The following is a 20836-nucleotide window of genomic DNA, read 5'->3' as shown; positions in this document are numbered from 1 at the left end:
AGGTTCACGAGTAACCCGGGTATTGAACATTGGAATGCAATTGGAAGAGTACTTGGTTATCTTAAAAGAACCATTAACTTGGGTTTGTCATATAATGACTATCCGACCGTACTTGAAGGGTACTCGGATGCAAGTTGGATAACAAGTGCAAGTGATAATAAATCTACATCCGGGTGGATTTTCACAATTGCAGGAGGAGCCGTCTCTTGGGCTTCTAAGAAACAAATGTGCATAACTCACTCTACGATGGAGAGTAAGTTTATAGCACTTGCTGCTGCAGGCAAAGAAGCGGAATGGCTAAGAAATATATTCCTTGATATTGAGTTGCGGTCACAACCGATGCCATCTATTTCTTTGTACTGTGATAGTGAAGCTACTTTGTCTAGAGCTTATAACAAGGTTTATAATGGAAAATCTAGACATATTAGCTTGAGACATGAATATGTTAAACAATTAATAACCAATGGTGTTATTAATATTGTTTATGTTAGGACAAACAAGAACCTAGCGGATCCTTTGACGAAAAGTCTTTCAAGAGACTTAGTCAAAGAAACATCTAGTGGAATGAGACTGAAACCTTTCTTTGAAAGAGTCACCAATGATAGTAACCCAACTATGTAATAGTTGTACCGCTATTCCATAGTTAAATGGGTAAGAACAAATTATTGTTATGTGACCGGGTTAGCACCGAACTTTAATTAGTCCCTTCCAGGATATCAGTGCAAAAATAGCTACGTGTGTGAGGTTGAGTTTATACTCTTAATGGAGTTCGAGTCTCATAGTAGCTAGAGATTTAACTCAAACTTCACCTAAGTGAACATAAGGAATGGTGTCGTTCCTAACAAGACCTTGGTTTAGTCTTGTAAATGTTCATGAATCCAAGATAGAGCACAAGGCCGAAATAGTGCTAAACGATTGGAACAGTTTTGAAATCTGGGATAACACTTATGTGATATATTTCCGGTATTTGCTTAAGAGACAAAGTTTAATGCAAAGCACACTATTGTCTTGTGAATACTTTGAAGTATAGTCACTAAGTAAAGGTTAAAATCGAAAGATACCTTCATGTATGTATGTGTTTATCGTTGTTAATTCTGAAGAAATATTACAATCTAGTGGGGGATTGTTAGAGAGATTGTATTATATCTCTCAATTTTAATATCACAAAATTGGATTAAAACACATTCAGGAATAGTGCGCTGATGCAAGCACGCGCTGCAGCACGCAGGACTGCGCGCTGCAGCGCACGGACACGCTGCAGCGCACTTGGGCACTACAGCCTGCACAAAACAGACCTCTCGGGTCTATTTTGCTAGGCCCACGCGTTGCAGCGTGCACTGCAGCGCGCCCTGGGCACTGCAGCCTACGCAAAACAGAGCTCTCGGGTCTGTTATGCTAAGCTGCAGCGCGCCTCTTGGGCACTGCAGCACAAATTATCGACGAAAAATGTGTTTTCGTGTGTTTTAGTGATCTGAAAAGGTCTCGAACCATTGCATCTATTTGTGATATGTTTTCTCACATATCTGAGCACTTATTAACAATAGAAATAACTATTGATATAAGTGCATCAACATATAAAAGATAACCATCAAAGTGAAAAGGTATCTTTATGTGAAAGGTTGTAACACTTAAAGATGATGGATGCATCTCTGTCTTTATTTGATGGACTTTAGAAAATACAGTTTTTTTTATTGTTCTGGAACTCAATATTTTTGCTGGATATTGTGTTCAAGGGTTTGTTGTATCTTGGGGGTAATTTGCCATTTTAAAACTCGTTAGCAAACTTTGAGAAGTTAGGGCAAATAAAACCTTAAAGGAAAGTATTCCTATACGCCTCAAACCCTTCTTTCTGCATTCTCTATTCTTTTCATCCTCCCAATTCTGAATTTTGTTCCAACATGGCTTTGCTTTGATTTTCCCCCGGTGGTTTTGGTCGACAGTGCTCTAACTCATTTGGGTTTTGGCGGAGGCTTACCGCATTTTCTTTGTTTGCCTCCATACTGGTTTGATTAGTGATTTTGATTTCGCCTTTTGCGTGGTTTTGGGCAATTTCATGTTCCATCATCTTTTTTTTCCTCGCCGGTTTTAATGATATTTTTGCTCTTTCTGGTCTTCGCTTGCTTTTGTGCCTGATCTCTTTAAGTTTTTCGGTGTTTATTAAAATCTGTTGAAAATTTTCATTGGCTAGCACATACGGTTTTGAAAAAATTCTTGGATAATGTTTTATTTCCCTTTCAATTGTTTTACGTAGATGTCTACACGTTTTCTCTGGCTGATCTTGGTTTTTTTCCCCTACATTTATTAAATTGATGATTCATGCCCCCTCCGCTGCTAATTTGTCCTCCCACGTTCATAATCTATACTTACTTTGCTGTAGGGTATTAAATGAAGTTTTGATTTTTCCTGATTGTCTGAGACATGTGAAAAATTTAGGGAAAAAACAAAATGTTGACTTTTCTTTTCCTTTCATTTTTCTTTCCCCCAGATAATTGCTATATTCACGCTTTGTTTCCTTTTTTTTCTAATATGTTGTTTTCATTATTTAATTAGGAAATTTTTGTTCTTTCATTCGTATTAACCGACTTTATCCTGTTACGTGTGATGTTCTTAGAGGTTATTTACTATTTACATATGTTTTCTTTGTTCTCTATTTATCAATGCTCCTGCACATGAATTTATCATCTATAACCTTTGGTTCTTTTCCTTGCATTTGACGAATTTGCTCCTTTATTTCGCTCCTTTATTTCACTCTTGATCATTTACTGCTCCATTTTATTGTGGATCATTTACTGCTATATCTTTTCATTCTTCTGTGTTGGATTCCTTTTGGTTATCTTTGGTTGGCTAATATTTCAAAGTTGAGGCAACATTTATACCATTCCAGGTACTGTTAATAATCCATATCTCTAACTTTTTAATCTCTGATGCTGATGGACGTATTACTTTGTTAAGGTGGTATTAATATTTGTAGTTTGTATTTTATTATATGCCTTTATTTTTGTCTGTATTTTCTTAGTATGTGATGCTCATACATTGACCACCTATTTATCTATTTCTTAGTAATGTATCTATATATGTATATCTTTAGTTTAATAAATTTTAACTTTGGTAAGTTTTTGCCGTGGCAATGATGAGTATAATTGACATTGACGTGTTGAGTTTTATATCATTTGTCCATAGATAGTTGTGAATATGTTGTCCAGGATTACATTTGGTTTTTTTTTCTGCTTTTGGTGCAGAGGCTCTTTGGCTATCCTTGGTTGCTTTTCCGTTGCTTTCATTTGCGACTTTGGCTTTGTCGGTTTGACTCACTATTTTGGTTTGAGTTGCTTTTTTTTCCTTGGCTGGTTTGTTTCATCGTTGCTGACTCATCAAAATCTAACTATTTTGTCAAAATTTTTTCTAGATGCTTTATCCTTTGGTTTGATTGATTCTTTTGTGCAAGGCTTTTGTGTTGATCGTTGGTCCCTTTTTCCTGCTGATTGCATGCCGCGCATTGGTAAATCTCAAATTTTTTCTGTTTCATTTATTGTATTGATAAGCCAAGCTCTATATCGTGCTAATATGTCTTGCTAGCTTGATAATTTATACCGATTTTACTACAGAGGTATTAAATGCAATTCTAGAGCAAAAAATTTTTCTTTTAGTTTTTTCGATTTTTCTCCTTTTCTAGTTTTTTTTTTCCTTTTTCTCTTCTCTCAGGCCATTATTTTTTAAGTCTTGTTACTTTTTTTCTCTCATTTTCTCATCGTAAATACCACATTGCCTTTATCTTCTAATTATGAAATTTTGATCTTTTAGTTTTTTTAAAATGATGATCTTTTATTACGTATTATGTTGTTATAGGTTACTTACTATTCATATTTGCTTTTCTATTCCTTATTTATGAATGTTGCTGCTCTACATGAATTTATTATGTTTATTTTTGTTCATTTCTCTTGCATTTGATGTTTTTCCTCCTTCTTTTCACCTGTGATCATTTACTACGTCATTCCATTCTCGATTATTTAGTGCTCTACTTATTTATTTTTGTATCTTTGACTACATGTGTTCATTTTTAGTTGGCTGAAATCCGACGCTTAGAGCAGTATTTGCAATCCTCTAGGTACTATCAATAAGTTTTACCAATAAATATTGTTAATCTGTGTCTATTTCTTTTTTTTTTGTTATGTGTCTTATTAATGAGTAATACGCGGATGTTGACTTAAACTTTATCTTTTCTTATTAACATATATTTCTACCAATAGGTTTTTAATGTCTTTTGCTGATACTGCATGTAGTGGTTTTACTGTGGCACTATTAATATATGTCGTTTTTCTTTAAATTCCTTTTTACTATTAATATGTGTTGTTAATCTGTCTATACTTCTTTTTCTTTCTTCTGTGTTTCATTACTCAGTAGTGAGTTGTTGACTTGCAGTTTATTTGCCTCTTAGTAACATACTTACATACATATCTTTATTTCATATATTTTATTATTATTTTTATTTTTTTATGGCAATGATGAATACAATTGATTTTAGTGCCTTGAGTATTATATGATTTGTCCTTAGATTATCGTGAATATATCATCCCTTTATCATAATTCAAAAGTTGTTTGGCCATTGCTGAGTTATTTGCCTACCATTTTGAGTCATTTTGTTTTTGCTTTGGTGATGATTGTCACTCATTTTGAACCCCTGTTATTCTTACTTTTATTACTTGAATTGGCATTGATTTATTTATATAACGTGTTCTTTTTTCTTGTGTTTTGTCTCCTTTATCCCTTGACTTTGAATGATTTGAATTGGAGCTGTCTATTATTTATCAAGACAGTTCATTGTACATACCATAGTTCAATGACGGTTTTGCTTCTTTTTTTTTTCCTATTTCTGAGTAGGCAGTTTTAGATCTTCTTAAACTTTAAGCTGTCATTGTGCGATTTTATCTTTGGTTTCTTATTGTTTTCTTTGCTTTTGGGTTGGAATTTTTTGTCATTTGACACAGGTGAGGCCGCAACCTCTACTTCCTCCTTGATTTGTTGTTGTTTTTGGTAGGGTCTTTGATGTTTGGAACAAGATCTATAAAAGAACGAATTGAAGAATCGAAAGAATGAAAGAAAGAATCAATGTAAGGATTTTATTAATCAACAAATGCTATACACTGGTACGCAGATCTTCGAGGGTCTGCTTCCTCCCCTTGCTTGGATTGGTTCCAAGACTTGTCTAATTCCCTGATTATTTTCCCGATAACCCCTTTCTATTCCTCACCCCACCCCTTTTATACAATCCTCCTACATTCCCCCCTCTCCAGCTTTCTAAGTAAGTAAACTACTAATACTACATGTTCCCACTATAAGCTAAAAATAACTTCATCCCGATCAAACCCCGCCCCTTCCTAAGCCTTTATTCCTCCTAATATGCACTTGCCTGAGTAAGGACTTATCAATTTTCTACCTCTTTTACCTTTTTTTCTTCCCTCTTTGGTTTGGTCTGATTCTTTCGCTTGCTTTTTGGTTTCTCGTTGCTCTGTGCATCTAATAAAATTCATGTTTTTTCCTCATTCTTTTTATTCACTTGGTAGTCTTCGGAAAGGTTTATATTTTACTTTGGTTGGTCATTCTCTATGACCTACAAGTTATAATTTGTGTGATGGATATAATACCTTATTAATCTTTGCGCCTTTGTGCAGTTACCCTTAGTATGTAGCCACAAAATGACTATAAATATATAAGTTTATTTATTCATCACACATTACTTAGAATGTAGAATATTTGAGCCATAATTCTTGTATAAAAATATTGTGATATTCTTGACTGTTCTTTTCATCTAGTGATTTATTCATTCATTTACTTACCTATTTATCTATATTCTTTCAAATTCTCTGTCCTTTAGTGTACTTGACTCAGAGATCAAATACAGTGAATCTCTTGACTCTGTTTCTATTGCACTTCACACTCGATCATTTACTCCTCAACTGTTCTTTGATCATTTATTGTTGCTTTATCATTTACTGCTCTACCTCTTCATCCCTGTGTTTTTCCACTGCCTCTGTTGACATTTGGTTAGCTAATGTTCTGTATTTAAGGCACTATTTACAGCATTTCGGGTACCATAAATAACTTATGTTTAGTATTCTTTATTGATATTGAATGTATTGATTTACTGCTCCTTGATAATTTACTGTGTTTTATGACTATTGATTTGCTATGATGATATTACTATGTATTGATTTTCTGTCGATTTGCTTCATAGTATTGTATATATATACATATTTTTACTTCACATATGTTAATGTTGTGAATATGTGTTTTTTAATTGGATACTAATTTTTTCTATTTCTTTTCACCAAAATTTCTTGGCTATTTCTCTCATGTTTTCTCCACTTTTTCTGATGATATTGACCTTTTGTTTATTAGTTTCTTAGTTCTCTCTCTCTCTCTCTCTCTCTATATATATATATATATATATTCCTTTTTGTTATTTATCTTATGTTTTTCCTTTAGGCTCTTTGCTATTACTATTTCATTTAAAAATTATTTACATACGTTTTTTTTTATTTGAACTCTGATTTTGTCTATTGTTTTTTACTAGAAGTTTTTGGCTTGCCTCCTGTTGTTTTTTACACTTATTCTTATGCTTTTGGTCTTTTAATATTAGTATTTTATTGAAAATTTATTTACACATTATTTTTTATTTTCCGTTGTTGGATTCTGATTTCTAGCTTCTTTTATTATCTTTTCATACAAAAAAAATTGAGGGAAAAAAAAGTTTTCTATCTTATTTCAGTTTGCCCATGGTTTTAGATTATATATTGCATTTTTTGTTCTCGAGTTCTCATTTATGATTTAAATTCGAGTTTTCTCTATGTTCGTTTGGTTACATTTCACTTATTTTGGATTTTTGGTATTCCTACTTTTACTTTGTTTCTTGAATTTCAGCTGTCCAGTGTACTCATTTTTTTCCCTTTTGTTTTTCTTTTGCGGCGCAGGAGCTATTGGATTTTCCCTTATTCTATCCGCTAATCATACAGTTTTGTCCTGAGTTTTTAAACCTTCATTTGATTGCCTTTTCAATGCTTTGATTGAACTTGACTTATCATTTCATTTGGCCAGTTACCTTAGTTTTTTATCTAATTAATTTTATTTCCATTAATACTCTGTTTTTGTCATCATATTTTTCTTTTTTTTTTTTTACCCCCTCTTTTTTTAAAACCATTTTTTTGGTTGTTTTCTTTCTTATTTAATTCACATGGTAGTTTTAAGACAATTATGTATTTTACTCCGGTCATTTAATTTGTATCAAATATTTATATTATAATTTATGTGACGGATATAATGTATTACTCATTTATGTGCTTTTGTGTAGTTGTGAGTAATGTCTTTTATTTTAGCAAAACCAATTACATTGGTAGCTACAAATGTATTATCAATATATGACACATATTATTGAGAATATTGGATATCTTGGACACAAATATTGTATAAAAATATTATCATATTTATCCTTTATTAGTTTTCTTTCTTTGTTTTTTTTTATTTTTTTTGGTTTATTGATTTATTTACTTATTTATTTATATTTTTTCAGTTTTCTCAAATTTCTTTCTCTTCCTTCTCTAAAATTTATACAACCAAATTTTACTATAGAGGACTTTTAATTTATTTGTTCAGCTATGAAGGAGGAAGCAGCTATAGGACATGGAATTCATACTTATTTCTTGAGTTGTTTATGAATTTTGTTTATGTATTATTTTTATGTTATTCATTTATTTTTTATATAATTATGCTTAGCATTGTAAATTTAAAATTTTAATCATTGTAAACATGTGATCATTGTAGACATTTTTATATTACTTTATTTCGAGTAAACTAGAGTTGTAAATATGTTATATGATAGCTTTATTAATTAAATTTATTATTTATGTATAGTTATTTTGATTATATAAAATGTAAAGAATTTCTTACCAAAATATTATATAGATATATCTTATTTTATATTAACAATTCTTATACTATAAAAATTTCTGACATTTTATATAATCGAATAGTATTTTCTGCTGTAACGTGGGGGAATATTACAATGATGATAGTGATTGATTTGAATAACATAATTGACAATATCTTATATATATATAGTAAATAACTTCATATGACAATATCCTATTTATATATTAATGTATAAATATACATAAATAATTTATTTTTATTGTATAAAAGTTATCAACTTTTTTTAAGATATAAATTTACCTCTTACTGCAACGCGCGCAAACGCGCGCGTCATGTATATATGTAGAAGTGGAAAGTGAAGATGAATGAAACTAGTACTTCAATCTCGTTTTCCTATATATCATAGATTCATAAGCCATCATTACGCATAGATGCCATACTGTCATCGCACACTCATACGCGTTCACTTCACTGACTCAAATTTATTAATTTGAGTTAAGAAAGTGGATTTAAATTATAAAAAATTTGAATTTAGTTTGGACTTTGAGTTAAGTGTTTAAGAGGAGATTAATTTAACATTTAAAATTTAAGTTTTGTGTTCACTTGTACTAAAATCAAACTCTAATTACAAATAAGTGTTCTTTTCTGCAGAGGCAATCCACACTGTATAACTAAACTTGAGTAATGGGTAAACAAGAGATAGTTAAACTCACTAACTCGAGCTATTACTCGAGTTTCAAATTCGAGTTGCGTTTAGTGAACGCATAACTCGGCCAAATTTCACACTCGAACTGAGCTTACTCGAATATAATCTACGAAGTGAACGACCCAATTTTAGCTTCAAACTCAAGTTCAAACTTAAATTTTACATGTGGCTCCGTTCATTTCGTTGATTCGAGTTTAGAATTCGAGTTTTTTATAGTAAAAAGCTCTCACAAACAATCACATCTAACTTTTTTGCTACAGTAAAAAGCTCTCACATAAAGTCACATCTTAACTTGAATTAAAAATTCGAATCAGCGAACTAAACGGGCAATCTTATAGTAACATAGAAAACGAGACAAACTTCTTTTTCTACCGTGCTTATTTAAAAGGGTTAAAGAGTTGACTTATAAGTTATAAAGATGTCATGTGTTGACCTTTATAGAGGGTACATATTGGCTTCTATTTTTTTTTTTATTCTCTCTATTTTTCTTTCTCTTTTTAATTTTTAGACTTTTTTTATATTTTTCTTCTCTCTATTTTTTCCCTACTTATTGCCTTTTTTCCCTATTTCCTACCTATTATTGCCTTTAGTAGTATTTTTTTTTTATTTCATTCACAAGGTGTGAATGAGTTCTTGAATAGGAACGGACGAAATATGGAATGAAATATATAAAATGTTTCATTTGTCTCTTTATAAAAAAGATCTTATGTTTATGACCATGACTTATTGAAATACTTTTGTCTAATTTGAAATGTGCATTATGATCATTTTGCTTTTTTATTCATTTTAGATATTGTGTTTTTCTAATTGTACCTTATTAAACTTTATCCCCTAATATGCTCTCTTTTAAATAATTTCAAATATATCCTTGCTTCTTAATATTTCTTTTTTTAAAATGTATGTATCTAAAAAATATAATACACTCAATGCTCACGTGTGTAATACGTGTTTTAACTAGTAACATAAAAAAAGAGACAAACTTCTTTTTTTTATGGTGCTTCTATGAGCACATCTTTAAGACATTACTAATAGATTATTGCGTTCACTTCACTAACTCAAATTTATTGATTTGAGTTAAGAAAGTGGATTTGAGTTGTAAAAAATTTGAGTTTAGTTTGAACTTTGAGTTAAGTGTTTAGCAGGAGATTATTTTGACATTTAAAACTTGAGTTTTGTGTTCACTTGTACTAAAGCGAAACTCTAATTACAAAGAAGTGTCATCTTTTACAGAGGCAATCCGCACTGTAGAACCAAACTTGAGTAATGGGAAAACAAGGGATGGGTGAAACTCCCATCTTCGAGTTATTACTCGAGTTTAAAATTCGAATTGTGTTTATTAAACATATAACTCGATCTAATTTCACACTCAAATTAAGCTTACTCAAATATAATCTACAAAATTAGCGGCCCTTAATAATTTGAGATAACATTTTTACAGCAGCAGCAACAACAATAATAATAATATTAAACATATAAAAAATAAGAACACATATATAATAAGAAAACAAAATTTTCAGAGTGAGTGAATGTGCCTCACGTCTTTCAAGCCAGACTTTAACATACATAAAAGATTTAAAAATTTTTTTTACCTCTTTTTAACAGGTGTCATCCCAAGAAGGTTTCTCCTTCTTTGCATCACCTTTTTGTTTTGTTTTCTTGTTTTATTTTAACATTTCTTGATTTCTTTTTCTCTTTTCGTTCTTCTATTTGTTTTTTTTTTTCAAAGTTCATATATAGTTTAATTTTGTTTACAATGTATTTCTTTAAAATATATTTAATCACTTTACACTTATTAAAATAATTTATTATATTTTTATTATTGTCATATTTATATGGGTTTTTTTTCGGTGGTACTCTAAACTATTATTAGTCTCATAAATAAAACACCTTAATTTATATCCATTTAAATAGCTTCTTTGACATATGAACCTGCTTATTCTTTTTCCAAATATGGTCCTCATAAAATATATATTTTTTAATTATTTTATTAATATCATATCATATTTTCTTAAATGTATCTCTATCTATGTATTTTTTCCTTTTAACTCTCTTAAATACTATTTTTCATACGTACCCCCATAAATAATTTACTCTATAATTTGTTTCACGAAAACTCTGTTTTCCTTTTAACTGTGTCTACTTAAATTTTTATTTTTTATTGTTTACTAGACTAAACTTTTAAAGGAATAGTAAGTCAATAAAAATTTTGAAGAAATTTAAATCTTTATATGCAAAAAAATATAACACGTTAAATACACGCTTGTAGCACGTTGTTCCGACTTGTATATAAAGAAGTGTGCATGACCTCTCTTTGAATTTTGTTATTCAATTGCATGTCTTCTTGGTTTCTTTTTTTCTTTTTGTTTTTTTCATTAGAAATCTTGCATTTCTATTTAAATGTTGCTCATCAAATTCATTTCTATAAAATTTTTTCCATTAAGACATTTTCCTATATCTCTACTGTAGACATTTTCGTGCAGTAGTCTAAAATATTATTTTTTTCAAGTATGACCCTTACAATTAAAATTATATTTGCCATTTAAGTGTTCTACAACTTGGTTGACGGGGTTGACCCCCTTTGAGCCCACTTCTTTTTTTTTATTTTATTTAGGAGCTTATAGTAAAGGGATGGCAATAGATGGATTTAAGGCATGGTGGTCTTCTCGTTAACACATAAATAAAAACACTCACTATATCTGTTCTATGAACCCGCATAAGTTAATGGATTACGGGATAAATTTTCCCGTCACGAGTTCAGAATATTCTTGGAGCCCCATTTACTCGATTAGTTACTTTAATTATGAAATAAATAAATAAATAATAAAAAAAAATACAAACATACAAAACATTACCTTAAAAATTTTAAAAAAAGTAGCTTTAAATTTTCATGTATATTATGTAATAGATTTTACTTAAAACTATAAATTGTAGAGTATTATACATAATGGGTTTTAATAGTTACTCAAATATTTATCAATCAATGGATATCGTTGTTTTAGCCGTAAGATATCAATCTTACAGTTATAATAAATTAAATAGTTAACCAAAAAACTTATAACAATTAATAGGACTAGATTCTTAATACGCCACATCATCATATTTTTATATTTAGTGGTAACTACCGATAGAAACGTAACTATTAAAAAACTCGTCCTATACATAATATATGTATTTTAAATATATGATATAATTAAACCGGGCTGGTATACGGGAATAGAGTTGGAGACCTCTAAACCCGTCACCACACTACTACCCTCAACATGTTAAAATTTTAACCCGTTTTACAATCTGAATCCATTTAAAACATATTTTACCCCTTTAATGTGAATCTCTGCGAATAAATAGGTTAACGAGTAAAATCGCTAGCCAAATTGATTGAATCCTGACCTACACTTAAAAAACATTTTAAAAATATCCTCTTCTGAATCTTTATACTCTTCTTTAGCATTGTGCTTCCATGTAATATGTATTTGTGTGGGTGTTTTTTTTTTTTTTTTTTTTTTTTTTTTTTTTTAATTTTCTGAATATCTGTCTACTTAAACATTTTCCCCGTGTAGTCCTCTAGAATAATATAATCTAAAATATAACTAATAAATACCTTTTCCCCTAACTAATATATTGCCATTTTTTTCTTCAACGTGACTAAATTTTTTTCTAAATTTTATATTTATTATTTAAGTATTTCATTCAACATCTCTAACCATATTAGCCATTTTATCTTTTTAATCAAAATGGCTAATAATTTTAGCTTTTTTTTTTTAGTTTTTCTCCACCCCAAACATTAACTAAATTGTTAACTATTTTGAAAATGCATTTCACACTAGTTATTTAGCTAGCAAGAAGTGGTTAGCCATTTATTTTTTCTATTATTATATTCTTTCAAACCATAATAAATGCAAAGGTTCCTTTTTAAATTCAATAAAAGTAACTATATTTTAATTCAATAAATATTAAAATAATCTATGTTTGGCTAAAATAGGAAGTATGGTTGTAGTAGATCATCCAAAGTTATTAGCTAAAACAGCTTTTTAGTCATTCTAGCTAAAAATTTAAATAAATTTAGAGAGTTCTCTTGAAGATGCTCTAAGTTTTGATGTCTTGCACTGAGTCTTTGATTATTTATGTCTTGATCAGCAGAGGTTAAAATGCCTTACACCTATTAACTTTCAAATTGAAAGCCTTATAATTTTTTATAAAATTTTTGAAAAAAATGTACAATTGTTTTTCTACTAATGTGGGGACTTGCCTAACACATACTAGTAATTGAAGAGAAGACGTGAAGTTCTAGCAAAAAAAAAAAAAACAAGAAGAAGAGAAACGCTGTAAATTTCGTTTTAGTTTTATAGCATAATAGCATATTTAATTTTGTTGAGCGGAATAAATTTGAAAAATCAAGTGAATGGAGGTTACATTTTTCAAGTTTCAAGACATACAATTTATTTACCGAGCTTTAAATGTAGTTTACAAAAAGTGATGTCTAACGTTTAACACATTAGTGCATTGTGAATATTTATTATGAATATTCAAATTTTAAAATTTAAAACTCCTTTAGATGTAGTAGAATATGAAAGCATTAGGAAATTCTAACAAGACATTGCAGATGAGAAAAAAAACATGGCATTCGAGGGTAAAAGAAACCTATCTAGGCGCAAAAAAGGCAACACAACGAGAGGGCTAAAACGTGTTAATAATGACATTATCATCCCCACAGTTGAGAGAAAAAGTGATCATGAAGAGGACTCAAATTGGTCAAATTCTGTAGATGAAGAGGACTATATCATCTTCTGCTTTAGAGAGGATGGTGCTTTTGAAGTTTTGAAGAATGACAAGCCTGATGAAGCAACGTCTAATCATGCCGATAGCAAATCAAGAATTAATTCGAGACCCGTTAATCGGAAGGTTAGCATTTTTTTATTCCCCCTATCCGCACAGTAATAAAATAATAGTAAGATAACATGCAACTTTGAAAGTTACAATATTGTTGTTACGTTAACATTCACAATAGGGTTTTCCTTTTCTTTTCTTTTTTTTTTTTTTTTTTTTTTTAATAAAACCCCACAATAGGGTTTTAATGTTAACAACGTTGGTTATTCTCGCATTTTGTAGAGTATTCGAATGACAATAACTTCTTTTTTTTTTTTTTTTGGTCTTTTCATTTGATCTTGTAAGAACAGCTTAATTATGAAGGGAAGGCCAATGAGGAGAGGTTTACCGGGAAAGCACATGAGACCTACCTCACAAATTATGACGGTTGTACTCACCAAAAGGTAATAGTAACCTTTATATCTTTCTTCTATGGTCAAGTTTTTATCCTTGACTGAAAATATGTGTGCTTTTTAACTGTTGGTTTCTACAATCTTTAGTTATAGATAACATGCAAAAAACATAATCAACATAGTTAAGGAAGATTCCATTTAGCCGTTATTTTTCTTTTGTTTGAACATATTTTTTCATCCCAAACTTTTTCTTTCTTTCTTGACGCAACTTTTTTGAAGGAGGCGGAAGAAGAGAACATTCATTTGGAAGCAGATTCGTTTTGTGGGGACAATTTTGAAGGGCAATCATCAGATGCCAGCGCGGGCTCTTTTGCCTTTCCTGCGTAAGTTAATTTGCCCTGTTCAATGTAAATGTTAAATCACGAGATTTTAACAAAATTCTATTCTATTTGGATTCTGTTTCTTTACATTATATTTTTGTAATTTATTATATTGAAAAAAAAAAGTGACAAAAAAAAAAAAAAAAAAAAACTAGCTCAAACTTGTGTGTAGATGTATGTGTGCGTGCACTGCGTACGCCGTACGCGCTTGCGTAGATAGTTGTTAAAGAGCTTTGGTGAAATCATGCAGGTTAAGGTGGGAATGGATTGGCAGCCCTGAGAGAATGCCGAATTCAGATGGCTTTCACTCGCGAAAACACAAAGCTCGCTGCATAGGCTTTCAGTGTTGTAGATTCTGAAAGCTTTCTCACTCAATTTCCCCCCATGACCGTGGATTGAGAATTATTAACAAATACCCTTTTGTTTCTTTTTACCATTCTTTGAATCGATAAGAGTATCAGCAATGCATGGTTCCTGTTCCGCAATACTAATTTTACCCCTGTAGACTGTAGTGTTTTTATGGTAAATTAATAGCGCCATATTCAAGCCAAAATAAATATTTCAATTGACTACAACTTTTAACTCCAATTTCATGGCCACATTTCCTGTATCTTCCAATTGCTAAAGCATTCTACTTCTATGAATCTTCTCACAAAAAAAAAAGCCATGAAATTCGCAATGTACAACAACTTTCTCCATCTCTTCAAGCCCTTGTTTACAGAAGAAATAACAGAAAAAGGGTATTCACTTCAGCAAAAAAAAGGACAAAAGAAAGTAATCGAAACCAAACTAATATAAAATGACCCCAGCTAACCAATATACCTATGGACTAAAATGCAAAATATGCTTTCGTATGAATAAGCCTCCCTTTGTCTCTCTGAATTTGACCCCTTGGAACTGCTAAAGCATAGTTTAGGTCTCATCTCAAAGCACTTGGGGAAGTTGCAGTTCGTGTCGCTTCTCTAATGACTTCTAACTTCTTCTGTCCTATGAAAACTGAAGTTGATTTTACAGCTAAACCAACAAACAACAAAAGTAAAAACAAAACCTTTGCATTGTGTATTAGTATTACTAGAGTATTAAGCCCTACAACAATGAAAACACAACAGACAACGCAGACGGTTTCATCTTGACAAGTTCTACTCTTAACAATAACACTTCACAGAGACTGGCAGAGTGGGAAATGACCCAAAAACAAATTATACCAAAACCAACAGTAACTATCCCAATGCTAACCCTCCGCACCGAGAGACTACATGCAACTGCATTAGGAGGTTCTCACAAAGTCCCAGTTGAGCTTTTTCTGAAAACAAATGATTGAAGATGTAACCTGGCACTGGCAGCTGCAGCAATGGATTCTTCGTCCTTCTTTTCTTTTGCGGCAGCAACAGCAGCGACATAAGCTTCTCGAGCTTCCTCCATTCTCTGCATTGCTATCTCATCCAAATCATCCTGTTTATTCAAACAAAAGAGACTTAGTTACAAATACGACAACCAACAAGGTGACAAATCTATACATGAGAAAATTTAGACAATCTTGATGGCTAATAACTTTGTAGTTCTAATTTTCCAAATGCTTATTCTAACAGTAACGAATTTATCACTTAATTGTCTCTGCTTAAAATTTAAACACAAAAAAGGCTAAAGTTAAAAATGAGAGAGAAACTAAAAAGGTGAGGTATGAGGTACGGTCTTATGAACGTACAATACAAGGAAGATTATCCACGTTACAGGGAGAAATGTCATAATCTTCAGCATAATGAGCACAATCATTTTTCAGCAACCCGTCAAACAGAAACATAAATGACGAAATCTCTCCTTGAACTGAGATTAGCTCTTCTTGTAGCTTCTCCACTTTCGTATGGGATGTCATCGCTTGCCACTGTATCTTTTCCAGTGCAGCTTGCTTGTCTGCAAGCTTAATCTGTGAAAGTAGACAGCTATATCGTAAATAGAAATGACCACACTAACACAGAGAGTAACAAAGATAGAAATAGCATAAAATATATACAAATGATATGGTTCGATTTGAAGAAAGTAGCTATTCTTAACATGACTCTAGGTCCTAAAATTTTAAAGCTTTGCACATAATCTTGTAAAAGTTAAAAGTTCGGGTAGTTGGTAAAATTTGAATGCATTTTAAGGTCCAAGAGTAACAGATTTATGATTTGTATAGATTTTCAAAGTTGCACGGAGTTTCAGATTCAATAAGTTCGTTTCCATATTAGCACTGATGCTAACCAAAACAAAGATCAATGTCATAACAATATCACAACCCCAATTTCCATAAACCTGCCAAAAGAAAAACTGAATGTTCTCTACCTGCCAGCAACATATCTCTAAGATCAACATTGAGTACTATTTAAGGTGTTAAAATTCAACTGTAACATATAACATTAACGATTCGACAGTTTTGTTAACGCGCTTCTTCAGAAAAATCCTAAGTTGTAAAACATAAGAGCCAAAAGTTTTCTTGCATGAAAGGAAAAGAGATGGGAAATTACTAGTATTATAGAAAAATTTAGGTAATAAACAATTAAACACCTTTGCATCAGCAAGTTGTCGCTGTGTGGACTTGATTAGAGATTCTTTTTCTGAACTTTGGATCTTTAGTTCATCAAGCTCTGCATGAATAGCAGTCATTTCGTTCTTCAAAACCTCTGCGGATTTTAAAGATTCATCTTTCTCCAACAACTTCCTTTGCAGATCCTCCAGCTGCCCCTTTAACAGATCCAGCTCTTCTCTATCATCCGCCATTGAAGCCCTTGCAGAAAAAAGGGAAATGCTTTCAGCATCGGGATTGTTGCTTCCATTCTTTCCTTCTCTCTCTCCAGGCTCCCTCTTCTTTCTTGCAGGGATAGATTGAGCGGTATTCCTCCCTTTTATTCCAGATGCCTTCAACATGAAGAAAGAAATATCAGTGCTCATTTAAAGATTATTGCAGAGGAAATACCATATTTGCAAAAAATATCTTGTAGAAAACAGAACATCTACAGACAACAAATTCAGAATGACACCATTAGCACGACAAAGGAAAAATTAATTAATTAATTAATTAAATAAATCAATTGAAAAGAGTCAAAATTAAAACAAATTGAAGAATCCCTCAGAAAGGTTGTACTTTGTAGCTGAAAAATGAACTTTTTCACTGTCTAAACCTATATCTTTGATACTAGTGTAGTGTTATACAACCTGAACCTATCAAATAAAAGTGGAAGGATCATTTTACATAATACATTACAAAATGTCAGCGTCTTTTAAGTATGGAACCATCAGAGATGAATCAACTACTTCAGTTACAGAGTTCCACTTTTTTCTCGTAATGATTTCACCAATTATAATATGATGCATTATTACCAATAACTAATGCATCTTTAATTTATGGATTCCATAGGAACGCCTAATAAAACGCAGCCAAATTCCCCATACAAAAGCAAAAGACGTTTTACCCTAATATTTATGAGTCCAGATTTGCTGACTCTATTTTCTTGTCTTGGAGGTTGTCCTTACACTACCAATATGCCATGTCATCTAAATTTAAGAATCTAACCACATGAATAGAAAAAAATATTAAAAAAACTAAGGGCCCGTTTAGTTCGTTGATTCGAGTTAAGATGTGACTTTATGTGAAAGCTTTTTACTGTAGTAAAAAAGTTAGATGTGACTGTTTCTGAGAGCCTTTTACTGTAGCAAAACTCAAATTGATGAAATGAACGGGGCCTAAAGCAATTCAAGATGTGTCAAAATTTAATCCAAGGGACAGCTACCGAAATAGGAAAATGTGACAGCAGATCTTTATTCAATATTTATTGCATTAGGAAAATATGAAACGTTACTCAATTCAAATTCATCACCAAATCCCGAAAACACATAACTATAGCTCATAATTGCCACTTGATTGTTCCACATTACTACTAACAAAGAGAAGTTAATAGCAATCAATTCTTGAATTCCAAACGCTTAATTGAAAGCAATCTCGAAAATGACACTTTTTTATCAAATCAAAACAACCCCATCATTTCTACAACACCCAACAAATGAATCTAAAAAATTCTCAAAACCATAAGCTATAATAGTGGGGGGGGGGGGGGAACAAGATTCTCAAGTTAAAATTCTTACCCTTCTGTATTGAGATTCCCTTGAAGGCGTCTTAGTGTAGATCACCGAACCACGACGCGTAAACGAACTGCTTGCTTTGCGATCCTAGAAAGATTGCTATGAAATTGTGTAAATTTCCCAATTGTTTTCAAAATTTTCCAAATGTTAAACACTTCCTTTAGTTACTAACAAACAAAGAAGACAAAGTCAATTTTCATGCAAAAAATCTTCAACTTTCTCTCAACCCAGGTCAACCTAAACCGCAAATTAAAACCTAAATTCCCCTCCTTTCCACATTTTCCCCCAATTTCTCAGACGCCAAACACTAAAGATCCCTAAAAAGTTGAAAACAATCTCCCAAAGAGAGAGAGAGAGAGCTTACAATGAGGGACTGAACGAGAGGAACGATCTCGACGAGGTCTTTGAAGAGGTCGCGATCGACATTTCTGGCGGCGGTGCCGGAAATTGACGGCTGATTCCGGCGGTGAGTCGGAGACAAGCCCGGATCCCCTGAAAGCCACGAATTTGGGTCCCCAAAACCGCTCGCGTTCTCTTGCAAGTTCATGAAATGCTGTGACTCGTACATCTTCTTCTTCAATTGTTCAGATTTCTGAGTCGATTTCGTCAGAAGAAAGGAAGAAAAATCATGGGATTTTGTCGAAGAAGAAGGAGACGTGAAAGTGTGACAGCGAAGAAGACGAGAATAATCCCTTGTGTTTGAATTTTTTTCTTTTCTTTTTTTTTTTCTCAGACAGGACATTGATTTTGATTTTTCAACGTATTTTCAAACAATAATAAGATTACGAAAATGCCCATAAACCTCTTAGGACTAATTACAAAATTCCTTCTCAATTATGAGAAAATTCAAAAAGTACGTATTCTTTTTTTTTTTAGTGTAAAAAAAAAAAGTCTAAAACTCTTCTATATTTTTTTTAAAGATATAAATAACGTTCCACGTTCTAAATAACTACGATTTAGATCTCATGATTTATTTTAAAAAATAATGAGTTTTGTCTTTTATATGTGAATTTTATATTTTAAACAGTTAATTTAAAAGCGCTCCTTAACTCTTAAACTTTAATTGTTATGCATTTTAAAATTTAAAATGCGATTTGTCACAATACAAATTTGGGGTGTATTATAAAAAAATAAAAAATTAGAATACAATAACACAATTTACTTCTTCTTCTTCTTTTTTTTTTAACCTAATTTGTTTTGGTGCTTCTTGGAAATTCCTAACCATCACCTAGGTGTCCAAAAGAAAAGGAAAAAAAAGGAGGAATAAGAAAAGGAAAAGGAAGAGTAGAAACTATGGGGTCCTATAACGCTTAAGCCATTCTGGATTATGACCCAATCCAAATAACAGTGAAAAATCATCAAAAGTAAGAGCAGACACATGTGAAGGTGTTTGTTCAATTCCAAACAAAAAATAAATAAATAAAATAAAATAAAGAAGAAGATGTAAAAGGCAGAAAACAATGAAGGGTTTTTCATGTTTTGGCAAAGTAAGAGAGTGACAGTTCAGTTCCTACAAGCATCAATATCTGTTTTTATGGATATTTATTTCTTTGACCTGTCCTTTTATTGCACACTTTTTTGGAACAGTTGATTATTATTATTCCAAATGTTGGCCTATATATTTTGGGCTACTCTTTTTGGGTTCAGAATTCTTCCTTCTTTATCACATTGGACTTGTACAACAACATTCATTTGTTTATTTATTTATTTTTTGCTTGGCTGTTCTTTCTCTGAATTTCTTTGTCAATCTCAATCTACTAATTATATACATATATATATATATATGTATATATATATATCCATTCAACAGAATGTTAAGCTCATACTCAACAACTTCTAAGCTTTGAGGTTCTTCTGGGCTTATGTTAAAGGTACTTTTAAAGTTCTACTTCATTTATTTTATTGATGCGAATAGTTTTCACTGTTTTTACACTTCTGTATATTTTTTTCTCTGTGTCTAGCTTCTTCTGGTTGTTTCCCGAGAAAATTGAGGAATGAAGATCATTTTAGAAGCTTTTTGAGTCATGGGTCTGTTCTGTTATATTGAAAAGCTGTGAAATCTTAATTCATTCAAGTCAAAGTTAGTTTAATATGTATAACAACTATAAGGCAAAGAAAGGTGATTTTGTTTTTCAAAAAAAAAAAAAAAAGTTTATTGATAATATTAAAGGCTGAAAACTAAGTTTATGAAAACTAAGTTTATGAAGTCATGACGAAGAGAGATCAAGGGAAACAGTTCATCGCATAATTACTTGTGTTGGGAAAAAACACATCTCTGTACGCGTGTATGCGGAAAAAATAAATTAAAACAAAAATTTAAAAAAATAGAGAAAATAAAAATTTAAGTGGTTTAAAAATTTTCTTACAGAAGAGAATAAAATTCACTAATAATTTTAAAATTACATATTTAATAAATTTTTTCATTTTTTCTCTCTACCTAAAACTCTTTACATATTTTGTCAATCTCTTTCTTCACTTTTTTTGTTTCTCTCAAA

At 31.3% G+C, this 20836-nt stretch overlaps 3 protein-coding genes across 3 annotated transcripts in view; 2 read left to right on the top strand and 1 right to left on the bottom strand.

The window, feature by feature from the left end:
- Positions 1–13243: 13243 nt before the first annotated feature.
- Positions 13244–14584, top strand: LOC21399711 (protein BREAKING OF ASYMMETRY IN THE STOMATAL LINEAGE). The gene is made up of 4 exons (XM_010103341.1): positions 13244–13528; positions 13804–13896; positions 14125–14228; positions 14476–14584. The coding sequence occupies exons 1-4, from the start codon at positions 13244–13246 to the stop codon at positions 14582–14584; spliced, it is 591 nt and encodes a 196-aa protein (XP_010101643.1).
- A 679-nt stretch (positions 14585–15263) lies between these two features.
- LOC21399710 (protein MICROTUBULE BINDING PROTEIN 2C) lies at positions 15264–19063 on the bottom strand. Its single transcript, XM_010103340.2, has 5 exons — positions 18706–19063; positions 18345–18428; positions 16770–17120; positions 15931–16149; positions 15264–15677 (listed from the first exon to the last, which is right to left on the bottom strand). The coding sequence occupies exons 1-5, from the start codon at positions 18907–18909 to the stop codon at positions 15504–15506; spliced, it is 1032 nt and encodes a 343-aa protein (XP_010101642.1). The 5' UTR covers positions 18910–19063; the 3' UTR covers positions 15264–15503.
- A 1125-nt stretch (positions 19064–20188) lies between these two features.
- Positions 20189–20836, top strand: part of LOC21399709 — a 4863-nt gene continuing 4215 nt past the window's right edge. Inside the window, exon 1 of the mRNA XM_024169075.1 lies at positions 20189–20212. The gene's annotated coding sequence lies outside the window, so the exon portion shown is untranslated. The remainder of the gene's footprint in view (positions 20213–20836) is intronic.

The sequence above is a fragment of the Morus notabilis genome, unplaced genomic scaffold (assembly GCF_000414095.1).
Source record: "Morus notabilis unplaced genomic scaffold, ASM41409v2 Scaffold261, whole genome shotgun sequence".
Classification (NCBI taxonomy): Eukaryota; Viridiplantae; Streptophyta; class Magnoliopsida; order Rosales; family Moraceae; genus Morus; species Morus notabilis.
Note: the sequence above shows the minus strand (reverse complement) of the source record. Positions and strands in the feature narration are given on the sequence as shown.

Bases quoted from the DNA above. Each gene is read 5' to 3' on its own strand.
- LOC21399711 (XM_010103341.1), top strand. From the start codon at position 13,244: ATGGCATTCGAGGGTAAAAGAAACCTATCTAGGCGCAAAAAAGGCAAC. The intron at 13,897-14,124 runs GTAATAGTAACC...ACTTTTTTGAAG, and splicing joins ACGGTTGTACTCACCAAAAG to GAGGCGGAAGAAGAGAACAT. The intron at 14,229-14,475 runs GTAAGTTAATTT...GAAATCATGCAG, and splicing joins GGCTCTTTTGCCTTTCCTGC to GTTAAGGTGGGAATGGATTG.
- LOC21399710 (XM_010103340.2), bottom strand. From the start codon at position 18,909: ATGTACGAGTCACAGCATTTCATGAACTTGCAAGAGAACGCGAGCGGT. The intron at 18,429-18,705 runs GTAAGCTCTCTC...CAATCTTTCTAG, and splicing joins CTCTCGTTCAGTCCCTCATT to GATCGCAAAGCAAGCAGTTC. The intron at 17,121-18,344 runs GTAAGAATTTTA...TTCATGTTGAAG, and splicing joins GGGAATCTCAATACAGAAGG to GCATCTGGAATAAAAGGGAG.